This window comes from Chiloscyllium plagiosum, unplaced genomic scaffold (genome assembly GCF_037043375.1).
Source record: "Chiloscyllium plagiosum isolate Xiang-an unplaced genomic scaffold, Cpla_swu_hap1 HiC_scaffold_21, whole genome shotgun sequence".
Lineage (NCBI taxonomy): Eukaryota > Metazoa > Chordata > Chondrichthyes > Orectolobiformes > Hemiscylliidae > Chiloscyllium > Chiloscyllium plagiosum.
This window is the reverse complement of record NW_028270159.1, coordinates 14,412,968-14,434,224: the sequence shown is the minus strand read 5'-3', so window position 1 is coordinate 14,434,224 and position 21,257 is coordinate 14,412,968. Positions and strand designations below refer to the sequence as shown.

General features: G+C 46.4%; 1 protein-coding gene and 1 long non-coding RNA gene across 3 annotated transcripts in view; one reads left to right on the top strand and one right to left on the bottom strand.

The window, feature by feature from the left end:
• LOC122564928 (adenylate kinase isoenzyme 1-like) overlaps positions 1-21,257 on the bottom strand; it is a 172,292-nt gene that overhangs the window by 46,434 nt on the left and 104,601 nt on the right. For both annotated transcript variants that reach the window (XM_043720421.2, XM_043720423.2), the window contains one exon: positions 10,934-10,973. In XM_043720421.2, coding sequence (XP_043576356.1) covers positions 10,934-10,973 — 40 coding nt within the window. The remainder of the gene's footprint in view (positions 1-10,933; positions 10,974-21,257) is intronic.
• Positions 1,769-12,317, top strand: LOC148146104 (uncharacterized). Its single transcript, XR_015760698.1, has 3 exons — positions 1,769-1,798; positions 6,445-6,489; positions 10,521-12,317. It is a non-coding gene; the product is annotated as an uncharacterized LOC148146104 (long non-coding RNA).

Genomic DNA, 21,257 nt, shown 5'->3' with positions numbered 1-21,257 from the left:
GAATGACAGGACCTTTAGTAGCATTGATATACAAAGGGAGCTCAGGACGTATGTTCTGTAGCTCCCGAAAGTGGCAACGTTAGGTGGATCAGGTGTAAGAGAAGGCAGAGGGCATGCTTGCCTTCACTGGTCGGGGCACAGAGTATAAAAGTTGGCAAGTCCTGTTGCAGATGTATAAAACTTTAGCCAGGCCACATTTGGAGTACTGTGTGCAGTTCTGGTCAGCACACTACAGGAAGGATGGGAAGGCTCTAAGAGGGTGCAAAAGAGGCTTAACATAATGGGAGTGTATTAGCTATAAGGAGAGGTTGGACAAAAATGGATTATTTTCGCTAGAGTTTTGGAGTCTGAGGGGTGATCTGATAGAAGTATATAAAATTATGAGAGGCACGGACAGGGTGTAGAGTTGGAGTCTTTGTCCCGAGGATGGAAATGTCAAAGACCGGGGGCGTAGGTTTAAGATGCGAGGGGGAAAGTTTAAAAGGTGTGAGGCAAGTTTTTTTTTAACATAGAGGGTGGCAGGTTCCTGGGTCATGCTGTCAGAGGAGGTGGTAGATGCAGATAGTACAATAGCAACATTTTCAAGACACTTAGACAGACAATGGACAGGCAGGGATTAGAGGGATACAGACCATGTGCAGTCAGATGGGATTGGTTTATAATGGCATCATGGCCAGTACAGACCTGCTGGGCTGAAGGGCCTGTTCCTGTGCTATACTGTTTTGTGTTCCATGCAGCCTGGAGAGTCAGAGACTTGTCCTTTCTGCTCCTAACTTTGCAGCATAGCAGACAATGAAGGCGGCTTTCTACAATTATGAAGGGATCTTGATCAAATGAGTCAATGGGCAGAAAAATGGCAGATAGAGTTCAGTCTCGATAAATATGAGGTATTGCATTTTGGTACAACAAATAATAGCAGGACTTATACAATTAATGGTAGGGCCTTGGGTAGTGCTGTAGGACAGACAGACCTAGGGGTTCAAATATATAATTCTTTGAAGTTTGTGTCACATATAGACAGGGGGTTAAAAAGGCATTTAGCAGGTTTGCCTTCATTGCCCAGACCTTTGAGTATGGGAGTTGGGAAGTCATGTTGGGTTGTACAGGACATTGGTGAGGCCTCTTCTGGAATACTGTGTCCAGTTCTGGTCACCCTGTTACAGGAAGGATATTCTAAAATTGGAGAGGGCTCAGAAGAGATTTACCAAGATGTTGCTGGGTGAGTCATAAAGAAAGGCTGGGACTCTTTCACTGGAGTGTCAGAGGTCGTGAGGTGTCCTTATAGAAGTTTATAAACTCACAAGGGGTATAGGTAGAGTTAATGGTAGGTGTCTTTGTCCTAGGATGGGGGATTTCAAGGCTGGGGGCCACATTAAGGTGAGAGAAGAGAGATTTTTTTTAAAAATTAAGAGACAGTTTACCTTTTTTTTTTACAAAGGTGGTTTGTGTGTGGAATGAACTTCCTGAGGAAGTGGTGGATGCGGACACAATTGCAACATTTAAAAGACACTTAGATAAGTACATGAATGTGAAATATTTGAAGGGATATGGACCATGAGCAGGCAGTTGGGACTAGTTTAGTTGGACCGAACATAATCTTTTCACAGCAGAGAGCGGCGCGAGCTGGGCGGAAGTGAAGTTGGAGCGCAGAGCTAGTCGGGAAGGTAAGTGATTGATATTTGAATGGGTGTGTTCTAGACCCCAGGCCCTACATAGTAGGGCCTGGGGTCTAGAACACACCTACATAGTAGGGCCTCCCTCCCATCCTCCTCCTCTAACCTAACTTTAAAGTCCACAGGTAAGCTACTCAGTGTTCTTGTTTTGGAGACGAAGTGTAGAGTAATGGCAGCGCAGGCAGTGGAATGTTCCTCCTGCCGGATGTTCGAGGTAGGGGTGACCACCGATACCCCTGCCGACTTCATCTGCAGGAAATGCAGTCAGATCCTGCTCCTCACAGAATGAGTTAGGGAACTGGAACTGGAGTTGGATGAACTGAGGATTATTCGAGAGGCTGAGAGGGTGATAGATAGAAGCTACAGAGACATAGTTACGCCAGGGAACAGAGGTAGCTGGGTAACAGTTAGAGGTGGGAAGGGGAGGAAGCAGGCAGTGCAGGGATCCCCTGTGGTCGTTCCCCTACACAATAAGTATACCGATTTGGATACTGTTGGGGGGGACGGCCCAGCAGGGGTAAGCTGCAGTGACCGGATCTCTGGCACGAGGTCAGGCTCTGAGGCTCAGAAGGGAAAGGGGGAGAGGAGGAGAGCGCTAGTTATAGGAGACTCTATAGTTAGAGGGACGGACAGGCAGTTCTGTGGACATGGGCGAGACTCTCGGATGGTTTTTTGCCTCCTGGGTGCCAGGGTCCGAGACGTCTCGGACCGTGTCTTCAGAATCCTTAAGTGGGAGGGTGTGCAGCCAGAAGTTGTGGTGCACGTTGGCACTAACGACATAGGTAGGAAGAGGGGTGGGGTGGTCATTCAGGAGCTCAGGGAGTTAGGCTGGAAGTTAAAAGCTAGGACGGACAGAGTTGTCATCTCTGGGTTATTGCCGGTGCCACGTGACAGTGAGGCAAGGAATAGGGAGAGATTGCAGTTGAACACGTGGCTGCAAGGATGGTGTAGGAGGGAGGGCTTCAGGTATTTGGACAATTGGACTGCATTCTGGGGAAGGTGGGACCTGTACAAACAGGACGGGTTGCACCTGAACCAGAAGGACACCAATATCCTGGGAGGTAAGTTTGCTAGCACTCTCTGGGGGGGGGTTTAAACTAATTTGGCAGGGGGATGGGATCTGGACTTGTAGTCCAGCAAGTAGGCTAGCTGTTTGTCAGGATGTCCAAGAATGTAGGGAGGCTGTGGAGAAGGTAGCACTGACAGGGAGTACTTGCGGACACAGAGATGGGCTCAAGTGTGTATACTTCAATGCAAGGAGTATCAGAAATAAGGTGGGTGAACTTAAGGCGTGGATCGGTACTTGGGACTACGATATTGTGGCCATCACGGAAACGTGGATAGAAGAGGGACAGGAATGGTTGTTGGAGGTTCCTGGTTACAGATGTTTCAGTAAGATTAGGGAGGGTGGTAAAAAAGGAGGGGGGGTGGCGTTGCTAATTAGAAATGGTATAACGGCTGCAGAAAGGCAGTTCGAGGGGGATCTGCCTTTGGAGATAGTATGGGCTGAAGTCAGAAATAGGAAAGGTGCAGTCACCTTGTTGGGTGTTTACTATAGGCCCCCCAGTAGCAGCAGAGATGTGGAGAAACAGATTGGGAAACAGATTTTGGAAAGGTGCAGAAGCCACAGGGTAGTAGTCATGGGTGATTTCAACTTCCCAAACATTGATTGGAAGCTCTTTAGATCAAGTAGATTGGATCGGGCGGTGTTTGTGCAGTGTGTACAGGAAGCTTTTCTAACTCAGTATGTAGATTGCCCGACCAGAGGGGAGGCCATATTGGATTTGGTACTTGGTAACGAACCGGGACAAGTGATGGGCTTGTTAGTGGGTGAACATTTTGGTGATGGTGACCACAATTCTGTCTTTCACCTTGGTTATGGAGAGAGATAGGTGTGTGCAACAGGGTAGGTTTTACAATTGGGGGAAGGGTAAATACGATGCTGTAAGACAGGATCTGAGGAGCATAAGTTGGGAGCATAGGCTGTCAGGGAAGGGTGTCGTGGAAATGTGGAACTTTTTCAAGGAACAGATACGACGTGTCCTTGATATGTATTTACCTGTCAGGCAGGAAAGAGATGGTCGTGTGAGGGAACCTTGGTTGACGAGGGAGGTTGAATGTCTTGTAAAGAGGAAGAAGGAGGCTTACATAAGGTTGAGGAAACAAGGTTCAGACAAAGCATTGGAGGGATACAGGATAGCCAGAAGGGAGCTGAAGAAAGGGATTAGGAGAGCTAAGAGAGGGCATGAAAAATCTTTGGCGGATAGGATCAAGCATAACCCCAAGGCATTTTATGCGTATGTGAGAAACATGAGAATGACGAGAACGAGGGTAGGTCCGATCAAGGATAGTAGTGGGAGACTGTGTATTGATTCGGAAGAGATAGGAGAGGTCTTGAATGAGTACTTTTCTTCAGTATTTACAAATGAGAGGGACCGTATTGTTGAAGAGGAGAGTGTGAAATGGACTGGTAAGCTAGAGGAGATACTTGTTAGGAAGGAAGATGTGTTGGACATTTTGAATAACTTGAGGATAGACAAGTCCCCCGGGCCTGACGGGATATATCCTAGGATTATGTGGGAAGCAAGAGAGGAAATTGCAGAGCCATTGGCAATGATCTTTTCGTCTTCACTGTCAACAGAGGTGGTACCAGGGGACTGGAGAGTGGCGAATGTTGTGGCCCTGTTCAAAAAAGGGAATAGGGATAACCCCGGGAATTACAGGCCAGTTAGTCTTACTTCGGTGGTAGGCAAAGTAATGGAAAGTGTACTGAGGGATAGGATTTATGAGTATCTGGAAAGACACTGCTTGATTAGGGAGAGCCAGCACGGATTTGTGAGGGGTAGGTCTTGCCTTACAAGTCTTACTGAATTCTTTGAGGAGGTGACCAAGCATGTGGATGAGGGTAGAGCAGTGGATGTAGTATACATTGATTTTAGTAAGGTAGGTTTATGCGGAAAGTCAGGAGGCATGGGATAGAGGGAAATTTGGCCGGTTGGATAGAAAACTGGCTAACCGGTCGAAGTCAGAGAGTGGTGGTAGATGGTAAATATTCAGCCTGGAGCCCAGTTACAAGTGGAGTTCCACAGGGATCAGTTCTGGGTCCTCTGCTGTTTGTAATTTTTATTAATGACTTGGAAGAGGGAGTCGAAGGGTGGGTCAGTAAATTTGCAGATGATACGAAGATTGGTGGAGTTGTGGATAGTGAGGAGGGCTGTTGTCGGCTGCAAAGGGACTTAGATATGATGCAGAGCTGGGCTGAGGAGCGGCAGATGGAGTTCAACCCTGCCAAGTGTGAGGTTGTCCATTTTGGAAGGACAAATAAGAATGCGGAATACAGGGTTAACGGTAGGGTTCTTAGTAAGGTGGAGGAGCAAAGGGATCTTGGGGTCTATGTTTATAGATCTTTGAAAGTTGCCACTCAGGTGGATAGAGCTTGTAAGAAGGCCTATGGTGTATTAGCGTTCATTAGCAGAGGGATTGAATTCAAGAGTCGTGAAGTGATGTTACAGCTGTACAGGACTTTGGTAAGGCCACATTTGGAGTACTGTGTGAAGTTCTGTTCGCCTCACTTTAGGAAGGATGTGGAAGCTTTGGAGAGGGTGCAGAGGAGATTTACCAGGATGTTGCCTGGAATGGAGAATAGGTCGTACAAGGATAGGTTGAGCGTGCTAGGCCTTTTCTCATTGGAATGGCGAAGGATGAGGGGTGACTTGATAGAGGTGTATAAGATGATCAGGGGAATAGATAGAGTAGACAATCAGAAACTTTTTCCCCGGGTACAACAGAGTGTTACAAGGGGACATAAATTTAAGGTGAAGGGTGGAAGGTATAGGGGAGATGTCAGGGGTAGGTTCTTTACCCAGAGAGTGGTGGGGGCATGAAATGCGCTGCCTGTGGGAGTGGCAGAGTCAGAATCATTGGCGAACTTTAAGTGGCAATTGGATAGGTACATGGATGGGTGCTTAAGCTAGGACAAATGTTCGGCACAACATTGTGGGCCGAAGGGCCTGTTCTGTGCTGTATTGTTCTATGTTCTATGTTCAAACTACACTAGCCCCACCTGGGACTGTTTCCCAATCCCTGCCCACAATGAGCTTAATTCAAGAAATACTCAGCTCGATGGAGAAACTGGTGGTGAGCTGTGGTTTCAATCCTTTCCACCATTACATTTCAAAGCATCAAATCAGTTACAGATGTCCTTGATTTAAATCTCATCTGGTCAAAGATCTTGCATAGCAGTGAGTGAGCAGAGTGCAGATAACCACAGTGACACCACTGTGTCACCCTCGATGACTACAGGCCTTTAAAAATAAAAATGTTATTCTTAAAACTGTCCTGTTTCTGGTGTCAGGAGGCAGACCAGTCAGTTATTATAGAGATGTCAGCTCCTGGTAATGAGGATGAGGCTGACTATGGGACCAAGTTAAATCAATCCATTTTAGCTCAGATTTTCATCACACACACTCCCACACAAATACATCCTCGCTCACACACACACACACACACACAGGTATCTCACGATGTCTCCACTCAAGTTTGAGGCCAGTAAAGGAATTGGATTTCATATACAGACAGACACAAATTGCCAACGCTGCTTGGGTGAATTCCTGAGATTTATTTTGGATCTCCACTTCAATTATGTCCGTAACTAATAAATGGGGAAGTGTTCCAGAAAGTGCAGATTAAAAGGAACTTAATGTTTGTTAAAGCTGACAAACACAGAGATGCTCATGTATTTCTCTCTCTCTCTCTCTGTCTTTCACAACAGGGCATTCATTCTGTTTCTCTGGAAGTGGAAGGGAACACATGGCAGGTACGGACAGTAGGGATTGAGTGAATCCCTAATAGAGTATAGAGGTAGTAGCAGTATACTCAAGAGAAATCGGGGGGGCATGAGATAGCTTTGGCAAATAGGGTTAAGGAGAATCCAAAGGATTTCTACAAATACATTAAAAATAAATAAGAGCAACTAGGGAGAGAATAGGGCTCCCTAAAGATCAGACAGGCTGCCGATGTGTGGAAACATAGGAGATGGGTGAGTATTTTGCACCAGTGTTTATTATGGAGAAGGATATAGAAGATAGAGAATGTGGAGAAATAAGTAGTGATATCCGGAAAAGTGTCCATATTACAGAGGAGGAGGTGCTGGAAGTTTTAAAACACAAAAGGTGGACAAATCCCCAGGACCTGATCAGGTGTACCCTCAAACTCTGTGGGAAGCTAGAGAAGAGATTGCTGGGCCTCTTGCTGAGATATTTGTATCATCGATAGTCACAGGTGAGGTGCTGGAAGACTGGAGGTTGGCTAACTTGGTGCCACTGTTTAAGATGGGTGGTAAAGACAAGCCAGGGAACTATAGACCAGTGAGCCTGACCTCGGTGGTAGGCAAGTTGTTGGAGGGGATACTAAAGGACAGGATTTACATGTATTTGGAAAGGCAAGGACTGATTCGGGATACTCATCGTGGCTTTGAGTGTGGGAAATCATGTCTCACTAACTTGACAGTTTTTTGAAGAAGTGATGAACAAGATTGTGTGCAGAGTGGTGGACACTCAACAAGGATCCCCCATGGGTGACTGGTGAGCAAGGTTAGATCTCATGGAATACAGGGAGCACTAGACATTTGGATACAGAACTGGCTCAAAGGTAGAAGACAGAGGGTGGTGGTGGAGGGTTGTTTTTCAGACTGGAGGCCTGTGACCAGTGGAGTGCCACAAGGATTGGTGCTGGGTCTACTGCTTCTTGTCATCTATTTAAAAGATTTGGATGTGAATTCAGGCGGGATGGTCAGTAAGTTTGCAGATGAAAATAAAATTAGTGGTGTAACGTACGGCAAAGAGGATACCTTGATCAGATGAGCCGAGGAGTGGCAGATGGAGTTTGATCTAGATTAATGTGAGGTATTGCATTTTGGTAAGGCAAATTAGGGCAGGACTTGTACTCTTAATGGTAAGGTTCTGGGTTGCTGAACAGAGACTTTGGTGTGCAGGGCCATACTTCCTTGGAAATGGAGTCACAGGCAGACAGGGTAGTGAAGAGTACATTTGCCACACATGCCTTTATTGGGCAGTGCATTGAGTATAGGAGTTGGGAGGTCATGTTGTGGCAGTCAAGCACATTGATTAGGTCACATTTGGAATACAGTCGGTTCTGCTATAAACGTGTTTTTCTTCAATGCAAATTGGCTTTAATACAATTGAAGAATTTAGACCATTATTTGCAGAACATGAACTTTCCTTATTGGCTATTATGTGATTTGGCCCCATTATAGTTTAAACAGTGTGGTTACTGCACGATTTTCCTGGATCTGAACTGTCATGTTATACCAGAACTGACTGTACTGCGGTCAGTTCTGGTCTCCCTGCTATAGGGAAAAGGTAAAAATCACACAACACCAGGTTACAGTCCAACAGGCTTATTTCCAATCACAAGCTTTCAGTGCGCTGTCCCTTCGTCAGGTAGGAAGCTTGTACTTTCAAATAAACCTATTGGACTATAATCTGGAGTCGTGTGATTTTTAGCTTTGTCCACCCCTGTCCAACACTGTCTCTTCCATTGCTACAGAAGAGATATTGTTAAACTTGGAAGAGTTCAGAAAAGATTCACAAGGATGTTGCCAGGGTTGGAGGATCTGAACTATAGGAAGAGGTTGAATAGAGCGGGGCTGTTTTCCCTGGAACGTCGGAGACTGAGGGGTGACCTTATAGGTTTACAAAGTCATGAGGGGCATGGATAGGATAAATAGGGGGTGGGGGAGTCCAGAACTAGAGAGCAAAGGTTAAACATGAGAGGAGAAAAGGTGTAAAAAGGGACCTAACGGTCAACTTGTTCACATAGAGTGGTGTGCGTATGGAATGAGCTGCCAGAGGAAGTGGTGGAGGCTGGTACAATGACAACATTTAAGAGGCATCAAGATGGGTATATGAATAGGAAGGGTTTGGAGGGATATGGGCTAGGTGCTGGCAAATGAGACTAGGTTAATTGAGGATAGACGAGTTGGACCAAAGGGTCTGTTTCTGTGTTCTACATCTCTATGACTCTATGACCCTCAGGGGAAATTTGGTCAGGCAGCCTTCCAGATGGGGCATATATCCCCATCAGATTTCCCTCCTTGCTTTCTCTCTCAGAGTGTCTGAGCATGCATGTTGTGTCTTTGCCTTTGTGTGTTTCAATGGACATTCCTGTGTGTGTGCACGTGCCTGTGAATGTGCATATGTATTTTTGCGCGCACGTGCCTGTGAATGCATGTGTGTGTGCGTGTGTGTGTGTCCGTGTGCATGCACATACCTGTGAATGTATGTGGTGTGCATGCACATGCCTGTGAATGCGTGTGTGTGTGTTTGCACGTGCCTGTGAATGTGTGTGTGTGCGTGTGCACGTGCCTGTGAATGCATGTGTGTGTACAAGTGCCTGTGAATGCGTGTGTGTGCACGTGCCGGAGAATGCGTGTGTGTGTGTGCATGTGCCTGTGAATGCGTATGTGTGCACGTGCCAGAGAATGCGTGTGTGTGTGCACGTGCCTGTGAATGTGTGTGTGTGCGTGTATGTGTGCACGTGCATGCATGTGCCTGTGAATGCGTGTGTGTGCGTGCACGTGCCTGTGAGTGCATGTGTGTGTGCATGCACGTACCTATGAATGCATGTGTGTGCATGTGTGTCTGTGTGTGTGCGTGCGTGCACATGCTTGTGAATGCGTGTGTGTGTGCATGTGCCTGTGAATGCGTGTGTGTGCATGCATGTGCCTGTGAATGCGTGTGTGTGCATGTGCCTGTGAATGCGTGTGCGCATGCACGTGCCTGTGAATGCATGTTTGTGCGCGTGTGTGTGCATGTGCCTGTGAATGCGCATGTGCATGCACGTGCCTATGAATACGTGTGCGCACATGTGCCTGTGAATGCGTGTGCGCGCATGTGCCTGTGAATGCATGTGTGGCGCGTGCTTGTGAATGTGTGTGCATGCACCTGCCTGTGAATACGTGTGTGTGCGTGCACATGCCTGTGAATGTGTGTGTGTGCATGTGTGTGCACGTGCCTGTGAATGCGTGTGTGCCTGTGAATGCGTGTGCGCGTGCACGTGCCTGTGAATGCGTGTGCGCGTGCACGTGCCTGTGAATGCGTGTGTGCGCGCACGTGCCTGTGAATGCGTGTGTGCGTGCACATGCCTGTGAATGTGTGTGTGCGCACGTGCCTGTGAATGCGTGTGTGCATGCACATGCCTGTGTGCATGCACATGCCTGTGAATGCGTGTGTCCATGCACGTGCCTGTGAATGCGTGTGTGCATGCACATGCCTGTGAATGCGTGTGTCCATGCACGTGCCTGTGAATGCGTGTGTGTGCGTGCACATGCCTATGAATGTGTGTGTGTGCGCGTGTGTGCATGTGCCTGTGAATGCATGTGTGTGCGTGCATGTGCCTGTGAATGCGTGTGTGGCGCGTGCCTGTGAATGTGTGTGCATGCACCTGCCTGTGAATACGTGTGTGTGCGTGCACGTGCCTGTGAATGTGTGTGTGTGCGTGTGTGTGCATGTGCCTGTGAATGCGTGTGTGTGCGTGCATGTGCCTGTGAATGCGTGTGTGTGCGCACGTTCCTGTGAATGCATGTGTGCATGCACGTGCCTGTGAATGTGTGTGTGCATGCACGTGCCTGAGAATGCGTGTGTGTGCATGCACATGCCTGTGAATGCATATGTGTGTGTGTGCGCGCACGCGCATGTCTGTTGGTGTGTAGATATTTTCTAAGTATTCCTATTGGGCTGAGCGAGGGTGCTGGTGACTGGCTGGGTATCATCAAATTCCGCCCATCATCAACATTCATGCCTCCTCGTAGTCTGTGTTCACTCTGAGGTCCTGGCCTGAGCCTCAGTGAGAGGGGAAGTGCACAAGTAGGGGTCTCAGTCGGTGACAGGCTCTGGATCAATGGGATCTTCATCATCCCTCCCTCCTATCAGATAGACTGCAGGCCTCAGCATCTACAGACAGACAGGACCAGGGGCCATCACTGAGCAGAGTGTGAGGGAGCTGTAGCCAGCGCCTGAAGTGGGACCATAACTTGCAGCAAGAGGACACAGAGGAGAGTGGGTTATTCATTGAAATGGGATCAAAGTTATTCTTAAAAGCAGCCTCAGGTGATCAAAAGGAGCACGATCTGAAATTAAAATTGCACAGACACAGCTATAACACGCTCCGTTGCTTTTCCATGAGTAACATTTCAGTCCTGGTCTGTCCGAACAGGATTCTTTCAGAGATGGAGTCATTACCTGCCATTGCAATGTCCTCTGCGGGTGATGAGTCTTCCGCCTAAAAAAGAAAAAGGAAACAAAATAAAACAGGTTTTAATTCACTCCTCCCTTTGACAGCTAATCTTTTCAGAATTCCTGCATGAACCTGCCATTTGAGAGTGTGTGCTTGCACATTCAATTGGTGCACATCGAGACATTCACAAACCCTGCTCTAAGTCATTGAGAAGGGCAGGGACACCCTTAAGCAGCGTCAGCGATCAGCTGCCCCAGGCACACTTTGTGCTGTCAAGGGTAGGCCCCTGTTTGCAGAATCTGAAGGAAGACCGCACTGCTACCAGGCCGGGAGCTTACTGAGCATGTGCAGGCTGCCACCCCGCTGCACTTGAGGAGTTATGTTTAAAAAATAAAATCCACGCAACCGCAACTCTCCCATTTAAAAAAAAATCCCTTTCCTCAACCCTTTATTTCATCAGGTTTAATGTTTTGATGGGCAGAAGACACCTACCTCATTTATAATAATTTTTTAGCCAATCTGCTCAGATGTGGAGCAGATGGGACTTGAACCTGTGCATCCTGGCTCAGAGGTAGAGACACTACCACTGCACCACAAGAGCCCCGCCTGTCTTGTTTTAAGCTGATCTCTTCTGGTCTTGGGAATTAAACCTGGGTGTACAATGGAGGGTGATCGCTCCTCATGAACAATGATGGTTTTTAAGCTTGTTGGTTGAAAGGATCCCTTTTCAAATGATCATAAATTCCTTCCCCCAAAAAGCTAAATGACAGTACTGTATATATTGTGCACATTTCTGTATGTCAAGTTCATCAATTCTATTAAGGTAACAAACAGGGCATATTGTCTAATATTGTGAAAGTCGATCCAATGCAGTGGTAACCATACAGGGTCAGCAATTCCTCACCACCTGGCACCTCTCTGCTCATTCCTGTTGCATTCATTCAGTGTAACCTTTCACTAACCTCGTACTCTTAACTGTGTCTGGTCATGCTATAGGTGGGCAGATCTTTCTCCCTCACACACACAAAAAAACTGGAGCAAGAGTTGGCCATTCAGCCCTTTGAGCCTGTTCCATCATTCATTATAACCATGGCTGATCAGCTCCCTGTTCTCCCCATACCCATTGATCCCTTTAGCCCTAAGAATAATCTCTATGCTTTGGCCTCAGCTGCTTTTCTTGTGGCAGAGAATTCCACAGGCTCTCCACTCTCTGGGTGAGGACATTCCTCCTCATCTCAGTCCTAACTGGCTGACCTCATATCCCAGACCTCGGCCATTCTTGGCCGTTGTGCTGAAATGATGGCTGGCACATCAGTACTGCACAGCCTTTACTGTGTGTCTAACCTGTGTCTTTGCAGCACTGACTTCATTTTGAGGACTCCCTGGAAAGTCCACACAAACTGTGAACTGCGTCCACCTTGATCCCTAGAATGTGACTCATTTAGTCCCTGTACACCAGTGTAATAAGCTGATTGGAAACAGAAAATGGGATTGCAGAAAGAAATTGTCAAAAAAAAGAGGGAAATTTCCACAACCCCAGACAACCAAAGCAGGAATTGCTATGCTCAGTCATTGTACAGCAACACGTATGTCTGTGACCATTTGTTCCTGACTAACTCCTCAAAGCTAGATTGCTTAGACAGAGAGGTTTGTCTTATGGGCAGAGATTGAGCAGTTTAGCCCCCTACTGTCTGGAGTTTAGGGAAATGAGAGGAGATCTAAGACGCTAAAGCAGATTGGCAAAGTAGACGTAGAGAGAATGTCTCCTCATCTGGAGTGATCCAGAATGGCAGATTTAAAACAGAGATGAGGAGAAATTAATTCTCTCAGAGTCATGAGTTTATGGAATTCACTGCCTGAGAGTGCAGTGGAATTGAATAAATTTAAAGGAGGAGGTAAACAGATTCTTAATAACGGGTTGAAGGGTTTTGGGAAGCAGGCAGGAAAGTGGAGTTGAGACAGGAGATGAGATCAGTTATGATTGTGTTAAATGCTGGCGCAGACTGGAGGGGCTGAATGGCCTCCTCCTGTTCTAACGTTCTCAGATAATCCTCCTTCAGCATCTGATGCAGAGAATCTTTACTTTTAGAAGTTCATTGAGGGGAATATAGATATCCATCACCCATCATTGTCAGAGCCTCGCATGTATTACCATCTGTCCTCAAGTCACTAAATGCCTTTTTTTAAAATGGGCATCTAATCAATGCTGCATTTGAGTGAACCCCAGTAATAACAATAGCGATGAACACCTTCAATTAGGAATGCTGCTTCAGTGTTGATAATTAAATTTTTAAAGTGGAGTGCTGAGTGAACCACTTCTCTCTATTTAGCACAATTAGAATCAGGAAGCTGTGTCCGACCCTGGCCATTTCAACATCAACACAACACCTAGGTTACTGCAGATACCAGAAATCTGAAATAAAAACAAAACACAACAATTCTGAAGAAGATCATAACAGAGTCGAAACTTTGACTCAGTTTCTCTCTCCACAGATGTTGCCAGACAAAGTTTCTCCAACACTTTGTATTCATTTCAACATCAACTTGCTTAGAGTCATGAGAATTTCCAGAGGTAATAGGTTTAACACAGCTTCCCCAGTTTTATTGTTAACCGAATATTTTAAATCTGAAAGCCTGCGTGTTAACTACGTCTATTCGACAGAGCACACATTTGACTCTATGGTTATTTTGAGTTATAGAGTCTTAGAGTCATAGAGACGTACAGCACGGAAACAGACCCTTCGGTCCAACCTGTCCATGCCGACCAGATATCCCAACCCAATCTAGTCCCACCTGCCAGCACCCGGCCCATATCCTTCCAAACTCTTCCTATTCATATACCCATCCAAATGCCTTTTAAATGTTGCAATTGTACCAGCCTCCACCACTTCCTCTGGCAGCTCATTCCATACACGTACCACCCTCTGTCTGAAAAAGTTGTCCCTTAGGTCTCTTTTATATCATTCCCCTCTCACCCTAAACCTATGCCCTCTAGTTCTGGACTCCCCGACCCCAGGGAAAAGACTTTGTTTAATTACCCTATCCATGCCCCTCATGATTTTGTAAACCTCTATAAGGTCACCCCTCAGCCTCCGACGCTCCAGGGAAAACAGCCCCAGCCTGTTCAGCCTCTCCCTATAGCTCAAATCCTCTAACTCTGGCAACATCCTTGTAAATCTTTTCTGAAGCCTTTCACATTTTACCACATCTTTCTGATAGGAAGGAGACCAGAATTGCACGCAATATTCCAACAGTGGCCTAACCAATGTCCTGTACAGCTGCAACATGACCTCCCAACTCCTGTACTCAATACACTGACCAATAAAGGAAAGCATACCAAACGCCGCCTTCACTATCCTATCTACCTGCGACTCCACTTTCAAGGAGCTATGAACCTGCACTCCAAGGTCTCTTTGTTCAGCAACACTCCCTAGGACCTTACCATTAAGTGTATAAGTCCTGCTAAGATTTGCTTTCGCAAAATGCAGCACCTCACATTTATGTAAACTAAACTCCATCTGCCACTCCTCAGCCCATTGGCTCATCTGATCACGATCCCATTGTAATCTGAGGTAACCCTCTTCCCTGTTCACTACCCCTCCACTTTTAGTGTCATCTGCAAACTTATTAATTAGACATCTTAAGAGTTAATTGATTGAAGCATCGATCAGGCAATGCAAAAAGCACCAGGCTCCCATGCTGGAGTTAAGGCTACACTGCGTGCTCACATAAAGATTACCAGGCTCCCGTGCTGGAGTTAAGGCTACACTGCGTGCTCACATAAAGATTACCAGGCTCCCGTGCTGGAGTTAAGGCTACACTGCGTGCTCACATAAAGGTTACCAGGCTCCCATGCTGGAGTTAAGGCTACATTGCGTGCTCACATAAAGATTACCAGGCTCCCGTGCTGAGTTAAGGCTACACTGCGTGCTCACATAAAGGTTACCAGCAGCAGGTGTCTCCCTCAAGATGCCACATGTTACAGTTCTCAAAACTGCTCTTTAAATGCTGGAGTCAGACAGCTGGCCCGATCAGGTTTGCCTTCAAGTTCCAGGTCTCACTTTCCAAACTCGTCCCTGGAGAGATCTGCTGACTCTGCAGTCCCCACCACCACCACCTCCTTTCACATTCACCACTTTGGAAAGTTGTCATGCGGGACAAAATAATTCCTGAACCACTTCCCATTCTGCAGTGACCTCTTCGGTTTTTTTGGGGTGGGGGGGGTGGTGGTGGTGGTGGGGTTAAGTGATTTATTTCCAGGGCACAATTTTCAATCTGGGGAACCTGACTCTCAGATAATTTCACATCTCCAGCCCACATCACATCTGCTTCGCTCACGTCATGACACGGTCTTCATACATTAATGCCCTGGCGGGATTATCAGTCAGTTTGACAGAGGAGGAGGTTAACAGTCTCAATAAACAGGGAGAAAGTGAGGACTGCAGATGCTGGAGATCAGGGTTGAAAGTGGGGTGCTGGAAAAGCACAGCAGGTCAGGCAGCATCCGAGGAGCAGGACAATTGATGTTTCAGGCAAGAACCCTTCATTAGGAAGGCTCCTGCCTGAAATGTCGATTCTCCTGCTCCTCGGATGCTGCCTGACCTGCTGTGCTTTTCCAGCACCCCACTCTCTAGTCTCAATAAACAGCCAAGTGACCAACCCGTGAAATAAAAAGTAACCCACACGATCTGGAGGGAGAGCCTCCAGTTTCTAAAATTAAGAAGAAAACGACAAAAAAAAAAACCGTTAATACTCCCTGCGCCAAACCTGACGTGCACCTGAATATACCATTTATAACCCACAGCCAGTCTGTGCGACAATGCAAGTACACGCTCATCAATTCAGATTCTAACTGCGAATCTGTCAAAAAACAAAAGGGAGCGGAAAAAACCTGCCAAAAATCCTTTGATGGTTTAACAGAGGCTGAGGGGTTGGTTCCCTTGGCTACTTCATAGTCTCAGGGTGAGGGGTCAACCACTTAGGCCTGAGACAAGGAGAAACGTGGTCCCTCTGTGGGAGAGGCTGAATAGACCGGGGCTGTTTTCCCTGGAGCATCGGAGGCTGAGGGGGTGACCTTATAGAGGTTTACAAAATCATGAGGGGCATGGGATAGGATAAATAGACAAGGTCATTTCCCTGGGGTGGGGGAGTCCAGAACTACAGGGCGTAGGTTGAAGGTGAGAAGGGAAAAGATTTAAAAGGGACCCAAGGGGCAACTTTTTCACATACAGGGTGGTGCGTGTATGGAATGAGCTGCCAGAGGAAGTGGTGGAGGCTGGTACAATTACAACATTTAAAAGGCGTCAGGATGGGTATATGAATAGGAAGGGTTTGGAGGGATATGGGCCAAGTGCTGGCAAATGGGACTGGATTTAGTTAAGCTATGTGGTGGGCATGGACAAATTGGACCAAAAGGTCTGTTTCTGTGCTATACTACTCTATGACTCTACGACAGCTGTGATTCTTTGACGTCCTCAGCTCGTAGATGTTCAGTCAGTGAGCTTGGTCAAGATCAATCAATAGATTTGTGGCCAATTAGGGAATGGAGGGTGATGGGAATTGTCTGGGAAGGTGAATTAGAGATAGAAGATCAGGTGTCATCTTGTTGACTGATGGAACATGATCAACAGGCTGAGGCCTACTCCTGCTCCCAAAATCATCAGTGACCTTGCTAACGGCCTGCAGGATTGTTACAGTGCACAAGGAGGCCATTTGGCCCATCGCACCTGCACTGGTTCTATCACATACTGGCCAATCTCCCACACTGCAATAGCCCAGCTGCAGTCCCTGACCTTGACCCTTTGTCCTCTGCCACCTTTTGGCAATGTTGCAGCCTCTGCAAAGCATCTTGGGAGAACCTCAGCTTCAAACAGGCCCATCTCCCCATTCGTGCTGGTGTAATCTGCACTGAAAGCTGGGGGTGGGGCTGGAATATCAATTTGCCAGTGATTCAGAATAACCTTGTCTGGTCAACACTCAATGTCATACCTTTCCAGCTGAGACCCATATATCACCTTTATAGGGTTACCATATATGCCTGACTGGGAGCATGCAGTAGAACCTGGTACGATATTTTCAGCTACATCTCCAACTGCATTTGATTTCCTATGATTCAGTGAAACAAATACGTGCCAAGACTCACGTTCACGTTACACTTGGCATTCTCACAGCCTCCAGGATTTTTTATAGAAAGCTTTCACCCTTGTGGGATGAATGATAAGCCTCGACCCACAAGGGACACGTGGCCATAGCAAACCACTTGCTCTCATCCAGTACAATTTAACCTCTTTCTCATACAAGTCACAAACACTTTCTCTAGTTAATGAGATGGCAGCATTGGGCAGGGCCCTGGTAAGGAATGTGTTAAAGTAATTGTGGGCAGCTCACCATCAATGTCAGCAGCACAAAGACTGTCCCAATCTAACAGAGGATATCCTTACTGTAGAGGGAGTACGGTGGTAGTCACTAGGCTTATATCAGGGATGGCAGGACTGCCTTATGAAGATGGAGCAGTTCGACTGGACCTGTATTCATTGGAGTTTAGATTAGATTCCCCTCAGTGTGGAAACTGGCCCTTCGGCCCAACCAGTCCACACCGACGAGTAACCCACCCAGTCCTATTTTCCTCTGAATGATACACCTAACACTATGGGCAATTTAGCATAGCCAATTCATCTTTGTGACTGTGGGAGGAAACCGGAGCACCCGGAGGAAACCCACACAGACACGGGGAGAATGTGCAAACTCCACACAGACAGTCACCCGAGGCTGGAATCGAACCTGGGACCCTGGCGTTGTGAGGCAGCAGTGCTAACCACTGAGCCACCATACCACCTGCTTAGGCGGATGAGAGTGAATCTCTTTGAATGTATACAATTCTAATGGGGCTGAGCAGACTGAATGCGGGGGGGGGAGGAGAATCTCCTGATTGGGGGGGTGGGAAGAGGTGTAGAGTCAGTGGTATCAGGTGTCTCACAATGCAGGGCCAGCCATTTCAGACGGAGAGACGAAAAATTTCTTTACTCAGAGGGTAGTCAGTCAATCTGTGGAATTCTGCAGTACTGGGAGGTCACTGAATACATTCAGAAAAAAAGAGACTGAAACTTTTCGATACGAGAGGCATCGAGTGATATGGGGAGAGAGCTAGAATTGGGTGTTTAGATATGGGATTAGCCATGATCAACAAGGAACAGGCTGAAAGGTCCAAGTGACCCACTCCTGCTGCTCATTTCCACAGCAGCAGACATTGAAACCAGACCATCATTCAATCCCCACTTTATGCCAAATGAGCTGATTTGAGCTAACACATAGATGGTAGTGTTAATAGTTATAGCACACCATATGACACAATGTAACTGAATATCCAGGTAACCATGTTCTTCAATTCTTCTATTGAACGGTTACTTTTTGTACAATATCAAAGTATTCCCTGTGCATATTGTAACCAAATGATGCTGTTGAGAGAAGGTATTAAATGTAAGATTCCTTTAATGTTTCATTAACAATATGTTCTAGATTTTGTTTTCTTCAAGTAAATAAATGAAATTGTAGCTTTTCCCTGTTCTCTCCATATATAGATGAAATAAATAGTTAGAATAGATAAAAAAAAGATGGTATTGTTTATCTTTCACAAGAGCAGCATTCCTAATCCCATGTGCTCACTCTATCCCTTTTGCTACCAGCTGCCTATCTAACCCATTCTTAAAAGTTGTTGCATCAATCATTAAATTCACATCACAGCCTCACAATCCTCGAGTAAATGGGTTTCTCATACCTGGGGTCTCTTTTATATAATCTTACATCAAAGCTGCCTCTTGTTAGGCCCTTCAAACATAGACTGGTTTCAATCTCTATCGTACCCTATGACAAGTTTAAACAGTTCCGTTAAGCTAGGCCCAACTGCTTGCTTTCATTTGTGCAGTGAATCAATGCTCCATGCTCCCTTTTGTCTCAGTTTATTCTGCACAGTTACAGAGCAATGACCACTGAGGTATCCTTTGTATGATAACATAAAATGCTGGAGATCTGAGAAAGAAGCAGAGACTGCTGGAGAAACTCAGCAGCTCCGGCAGTATCTGTGGGAAGAAAGCAGGGTTAACGTTTCGGGTCCAGCCACCCTTCGCCAGAACGTTTGGAGGTGCCGGTGATGGACTAGGGTGGTCGAAGGCTGAAGTCACACACCACCAGGTTATAGGTGAAGCCTGATGAAGGAGTAGCGCTTGTGATTTCAAATAAACCCATAGGACTACAACCCAGTGTCATATGATTTCTGACTTCTTCAGGGTTGGCAGTAACTCAGATAAAGTGAGATTGAGCTTCATGATAATGTTTTGAGATGAATGCTTTTCCCTCCACTGAAGACCCTGCAACTTCATCCTTGGTCCCTGGAGACCTCAGAGCAATTGCAAAAGGTTGGCAAACTACTCTTGTTGGCCTGGTTTCTATTTGTGTGGGATATCAGTGGCTGCTCACTGCCCTGCAGTTATAACTTATTGCGTGAAGCACTTTGTTACTTTAAGACACTGTAAAGTTGCTATCCGACTGCGAGAACGGCACTTTCTGTGTAAAGAAAGACAAAGTCCTTTCCTGTGAAGATAAAGCTGTCACATTGATTGCTCAGAAGGGCTTGGATGTTGAAACAACCATTTCTGATACAGTGACACTGGGTACACTGGCATCTGAACCAATGTACATGTGCCACACAGTTTCACTAACTGCGAACTGATGAAGCAATTAGGATCCTGAGGAGATGAGGGATGGTGAGGGGGGGGGTTCACGATAGGGTGGATATCTAGGAGCTGTATTCTTCTGAAGCAGAAGCATAATCTATTTCAAAGTTACATTTAAGATGGAAATGAGGAGAATAAGTTTCTGGCAGAAAGTCCTGAGTGGAAGTGATGGCCAAGTGGCAGTAGCAGTGGACTGCTAACCCAGAGGCTCAGATACTGGGGAGATATGGGTTCAAACCCTACCATGGCAAATAGTGGAGTTTGAATTGTTAGGTGTTTGACAAACTCACCCTCATTCCTGCACATTGTCAGAATGCCAAGAAGCAGATGGACGTACCACCTTCACAAAAAACGTTGGTCAACTGAAACGATTGGAGTTGAAGCGACCTTAGCTAGGGTGGCGTCAGCTGACAAACTCCATCAGCATGAAGAGAGATTACAACAAAAACTTGCATCTCCATGCTGTCTTTCAGAGACAAAGGTCACTCCAAAATGTTTACCTGGTCGTGATGTGATTTTAAATTGTGGTTGCTATTGCAAAGTGAGAACCAAATTGTGCACAGGCAGACCAGTGAGATAATATGTCTTATGTGTTACTTGAGGGAATAAATATCAGGCAGGCACTGGGGAGAACTGCCCTGCCCTTTTTTAAACATTAGTACTGAATCGTGCACACTCAGATGAGAGATTGGACACCTCGCTTCAACAACGGCATTTGCAACAATACAGCACCCCCCTGAAGGGTCACCCCAAAAACCTGAGCCCACTTTCCCAAAGTGGGACTTGAACCCACAACATTTTAACTTTGAAGCAGGACCCCTACCACTGAGCTAGAACTCCAGCTGCTGGCAGATAGGGATTAGTCAGATTTCTCATTTCAAAACTCCTATTGGCGAATATGCAAATAGGCATTGGGTTCCGCTTTGATGACCTCCACAACAACAATAAAACACCTGTATTTATATAGCACCTTTGGCAGAATAAAACATCCCCATGGTGATAGAAAAAGTTAGAGGGCTACGGAGCCAGGGGTGAAGAATGGGACTAGCTGGGTGGCTCTTTCAGAAACTGGTACAGACAAGATGGGTCAAATGGCCTCCTTCTGAAATGGCAAATCCTATGATTCTAAGAACAGCTGACCAAAGCACTTGGTCAAAATATTGGGTTATAAGGAGTATCTTAAATGCTGTGCCATAGAAAGCACTTGAATGTTTTCAAGAAGGAGTTAGATGTAGTTCATAGAGGGTCTGGGGACAGGGCACGGAGTTGGATGATCAGCTGTGATCATCACGAATGGTGGAGCCGGCTCCAAGGGTCTGATGGTCTATTGCTGCTCCCATTATTAATGTTTTTATGGTAAAAGGAGAAGACAGCAGTTTGAGGAAGGAATTCCTGAAATTAGGACCCATGGCAACTGAAGTTGCATCCCCCAATGGTGCAGCGAAAAAACTGAGAGCTGTGCGACGGACTGAAACCTCACTGTCACAGTGTAACCTCACTGACAGTTCATGGCCTGAATCCAAGTAACCACAAACCCCAGGCAGCAGCACAGGAAAACAGAAATAAAGAACTGTGAACTTTACAATGATCTTGTTTTTGA